The 4,604-nt window shown below is 38.4% G+C and overlaps 1 protein-coding gene across 1 annotated transcript; it reads left to right on the top strand.

The window, feature by feature from the left end:
• Window positions 1–915: 915 nt before the first annotated feature.
• On the top strand, window positions 916–1,863 carry LOC118994648 (olfactory receptor 4F15). The gene has a single exon (XM_037057295.1). The coding sequence runs from the start codon at window positions 925–927 to the stop codon at window positions 1,861–1,863; it is 939 nt and encodes a 312-aa protein (XP_036913190.1). The 5' UTR covers window positions 916–924.
• Window positions 1,864–4,604: the final 2,741 nt, after the last annotated feature.

The following is a 4,604-nucleotide window of genomic DNA, read 5'->3' as shown; positions in this document are numbered from 1 at the left end:
TGTGTAGTTAAATAATAACTGCAGGAAGAAGGCTTGGGATCCTGTGATAACTCCTGTTTGATAACACAAAACATATTGTTAACATTAATCTTACTGAATTATAATTTACTTTCTTGACTCCAGAGTTATTCTTCAGACCCATTAATTTCTTCATTCAACAAGTGACTGTGTCACTATTGGCGATTCTGATGGAGGTGGGGGTTACTCATATGAGCCAGACAGGATTCTTGTTCTCAAAAACTACATTTTAACTGGAGAGACATAAATTTTTATAATTGTGAGAGGCAGAATGAAATAAATGCAAACAGCATGGAGGGAATGTAGAAAAGGGCAGAGTTGGGAATTTTCACACATGACAAAACATTTCTGCTGGGACATTGAGAATTGGATTTTGTGATTTAGAGAATAGAATAAGAGAAATTTTGAAAGTTCAAATAAATAAAACTTTTAAAAGCTAACTGAACAGTATGAGTAACAACAGAGAGACTTTGGGAAGCTATATGCTGTGCATTAGAAGTTGTTAAGTGCCCATACAAATGGCTGCACTAATATCAATTCATAAGAAATCATAGTCAAAAGCACTTGAAGATAAACATATGTTACTGAAGTAGAACACACTGGGTAGGAGAATATAAAAATTACTCATGATAATACTGGAAGAAAGAAGAAAGGAAATAGGTCCAGAGATGGAACTAAGTTAGTAGTTTGGAAAACCATAATGTCTTTTGGGGACCAGCTGACTCTTCTAAGTAGAGATCCAATGGCCTGTAATGGATGTTATTTGGCTGTGTGAGATGTTAAACTTAAGATTGTTTTCATGGACTGACGGCTGTCTTTTTTCTTGAACACTAATACTTGCCTACACATTTTGTTTTTCATTTCCTTCCTTCAGGTAACCTAAAACTGACCCTGGTTTCTGAGACAATGAATGGAATGAATTACTCTACAGTATCAGAATTTGTGTTTTTGGGACTCACCAATTCATGGGGCGTTCAACTCCTCCTTTTTGTCTTTTCCGTTTTGTTCTATTTCACAAGCATCATGGGAAACCTTGTCATTATGTTCACTGTAACCTTGGATACTCATCTGCACTCCCCCATGTATTTCCTCCTGGCTAACCTGTCAGTCATCGATATGATTTTTTGCTCAGTCACAGCCCCTAAAATGATTTGCGACATTTTTAAGAAGCACAAAGCCATCTCTTTTTGTGGATGTATTACTCAGATCTTCTTCAGTCATGCTGCTGGGGGCACTGAGATGGTACTGCTGATTGCCATGGCCTTTGACAGATATGTGGCCATATGCAAACCTCTCCACTACCTGACTATCATGAGTCCAAGATTGTGCCTGTACTTTTTAGTCAGTTCCTGGGTTGTTGGTTTTATCCACTCATTGTTTCAATTAGTTTTTGTGGTAAACTTGCCCTTTTGTGGCCCTAATATATTGGATAGTTTTTACTGTGACCTTCCCCGGCTCCTCAGACTTGCCTGCACAAATACCCAAGCCCTGCAGTCCATGGTTAGTGTTAATAGTGGGCTTATTTCTGTGGGATCTTTTGTCTTACTGGTCATTTCCTACATTTTTATTCTAGTCACTGTTTGGAAACGCTCTCCAGGGGGTTCATTCAAGGCCCTCTCCACTTTGTCATCTCATATCACTGTGGTAGTTTTGTTCTTTGGGCCACTGATGTTTTTCTACACATGGCCTTCTCCCACATCACACCTGGATAAATACCTTGCCATTTTTGATGTATTTATCACTCCTTTTCTGAATCCACTCGTCTATACATTCAGAAACGAAGAGGTGAAAGTGGCAATAATGAGATTGTGCAGTCATCTTATTCATTACAGGAAGATTTTGTAAATGGGTTGGCTTTGGTGACATGAAACTATGGGGTCTCCCTCATGCTGGTTGCACAGAAAACATTATGCAATTTCAGAGAAACACTCAAGATGTAGGTGATGCTATATTCCTAGAGAGCTAGTATCTATTAAATTGTGGTATCCATTTCAATGTTAAATTAGAAATGATATCATTCCTTGACATTCTGTATATCAAAGTGTTAGAGATGAAATCAAATGTGTTTTCTAACTTACAAGGTCTAAGAGAGTGCCATGTAATTGAGCACATAATATTGTATCTTTTCCTATTTTGGACAGATTATTCTGTGGATACATGGACTATGCATACATATTATTTTTATCTATTTACTACCTACCTATTTTGATTTAATTTTACCCTACTCTGTTTGTTTCTTACTTCCCCAGTATCAACATATTTGGCCTCCTTATCCAGCTTTTCTCTCTCTGTCAGTACAGGAAATTCTTAATTCTATATTAGAATTTTGAATTTAAAGCTACGATGGGTATTGTTCTAACCCGAGAACTGAGGGGTAGGTGACTGGAACTGGTCAGAAGGCAAACAGCCTGAAATCACGACAGATAGCCAGGCATCAGAAACTGTCTCTGGTTTCTCCTAGGTCAGTGCCCTTGCATTTTCAAATCAAATTTGAATTTGAATACCTCCTCATACTTCACTCTTTTAACATTTTCCTTTTAGTCTATTTGAAGAGAGATCTTTACACTGTCAATTTGTATTCCCCTTTTTAATAATTTTTCAGTAGCATTTAGCAATAGTTTATCAATTCTAAATGATTTCTTAATTTATACCGCTACCATACATTTTCTTCTTCAGCACCTAACAAGGCCAAATTTTAAACCATTGTGTTAATTATGAAGAAAATGTTTAAAACTCATTATTAAGGGTACTTCTTTTGTATACACTGATGTTCAGAGAGATCTTTTATTAAATTCTATTTTTTATTCCTGAAGTTCCTTTCAAATACAATTAATGATATTCTCTTTTTGTGTGTGGAAAAAATGTAATTGATTAATTGTATATTATGCTCAAATAACTCACACATTGTGCCTCTCACACAAAAATTAATTTAAAATATTTCACCAGAAGACGGAGGTGTAGGTGGAAACTCTGTACCTCCTCACACAATAAGTTTATGAACAACAAATATTTAAAAACCAGAACTCAACCAAAACAGAGAGAAAATTGAACTATACCAAAGTACAACAACAATGAACCATTCATCCAGACTGGTAACAGGGGTGGAGAAGGGTCACTCAGGAAAAAGCAACCAGATGGACACAGGCATGCAAGCAGCAGTTGGCAGATCCCACGCAAGGGGTGGCAAAGGGAAGATCCACTGAGGGCGTAAGACGGCTAGCTGACCGCGGTCACACAATTGTCCACAGATAAACCAGGCAAAGGAGTGAGCAGTGATATAGACCACGCAACCCAGGGCCCCAGTGCCAGGATATAAAGCCTAAAAGCACCAATTGTAAAAACTTTTGGGGGTTGAGGTAATGGGAGAGGCTCCCAAGTTCACAGAGAGTTCACTGGAGAGACCCAAAGGATTCTGGAAAAAGCACAAGCCCACACATCAGGGAACTAGCACCAGAAACCCCAATTTGCTTCTGGAAGAAACATAAGAAATCTGAGAAAGGACAAAATCGGAAAATCTGAGAGAGGACAAAAAAAAACACAGCATTGCTCCTCTCTGACCATGCCCCCACATACAGAATCACAATCCAGCAACTGGGTCACCCAACCCTGGTGAACACCTAAGGCACCAACCCTCATACGTAACAGGTGCAGACAGATCAAAATATTATGGCTCAAGAAGAACATCTTAAAGCCCCAGAGCCAACGCTTCTAAGCAACCAAGAGACAACCTCTGAGATACACAGTTCAAAACACTGGTGATCAGGATGCTCACAGAACTGGTTGATTTTAGTCACAAATTAGAGGAACAAATGAAGGCTAAACTAATTGAAATGAAGGGGAATTCACACGAAACCAATAGTGATGGAAAGGAAACTGGGGCTCAGATCAAGAGAATGGACCAGAGGGAAGAAAGAAACAACCAAACAGAAAAGAAGGAAGAAACAAGAATTCAAAACAATGAGGAGAGGCTTAGGCACCTCCAGGACATCTTTAAATATTCCAACATCTGAATTATAGGAGTACCAGAAGGGAAAGAGGGAGCGCAACAAGTGGAAAACTTATTAGAACAAATAATAAAGGAGAACTTCCTCAATCTGGCAAAGAAAATAGACTTCCATGAAATCCAGGAAGTTCACAGAGTACCAAAGAAGTTGGACCCAAGAAGGAACACACCAAGGCACATCATAATTACATTAGCCAAGATTAAAATGAAGGAGAGAATTTTAGAAGCAGCAAGAGATAAGAGGACAGTCACCTACAAAGGAGTTCCCTTCAGACTTTCAACGGATTTCTCAAAAGAGACCTTACAGGCAGGAAGGGGCTGCAAAGTAGGATTCCAAGTCATGAAATTCAAAGACCTACAGCTAAGATTACTCTATCCAGCAAACCTTCCATTTAGAATGGATGGAGTTCCCCATCACCAAGCCCTTATCATATGAAATATTAAAGGGACTTATATAAGAAAAAGAAGATTAAGAATATGAACAGTGGAAGGACAGCAAACTCACAGTTATTAACAACCACACCTAAAACAAAAGGAATCTAAGAGGACTGCTACATCAGGAGCAAAACCATAGAAATGGAGA

Source organism: Sturnira hondurensis, unplaced genomic scaffold, assembly GCF_014824575.4.
Source record: "Sturnira hondurensis isolate 20B ecotype Veracruz unplaced genomic scaffold, ASM1482457v3 Scaffold0000925, whole genome shotgun sequence".
Classification (NCBI taxonomy): Eukaryota; Metazoa; Chordata; class Mammalia; order Chiroptera; family Phyllostomidae; genus Sturnira; species Sturnira hondurensis.
This window is presented reverse-complemented; position numbering and strand designations above follow the sequence as displayed.

Excerpts from the sequence above, each read along its gene's own strand:
- LOC118994648 (XM_037057295.1), top strand. The coding sequence starts at position 925 with ATGAATGGAATGAATTACTCTACAGTATCAGAATTTGTGTTTTTGGGA.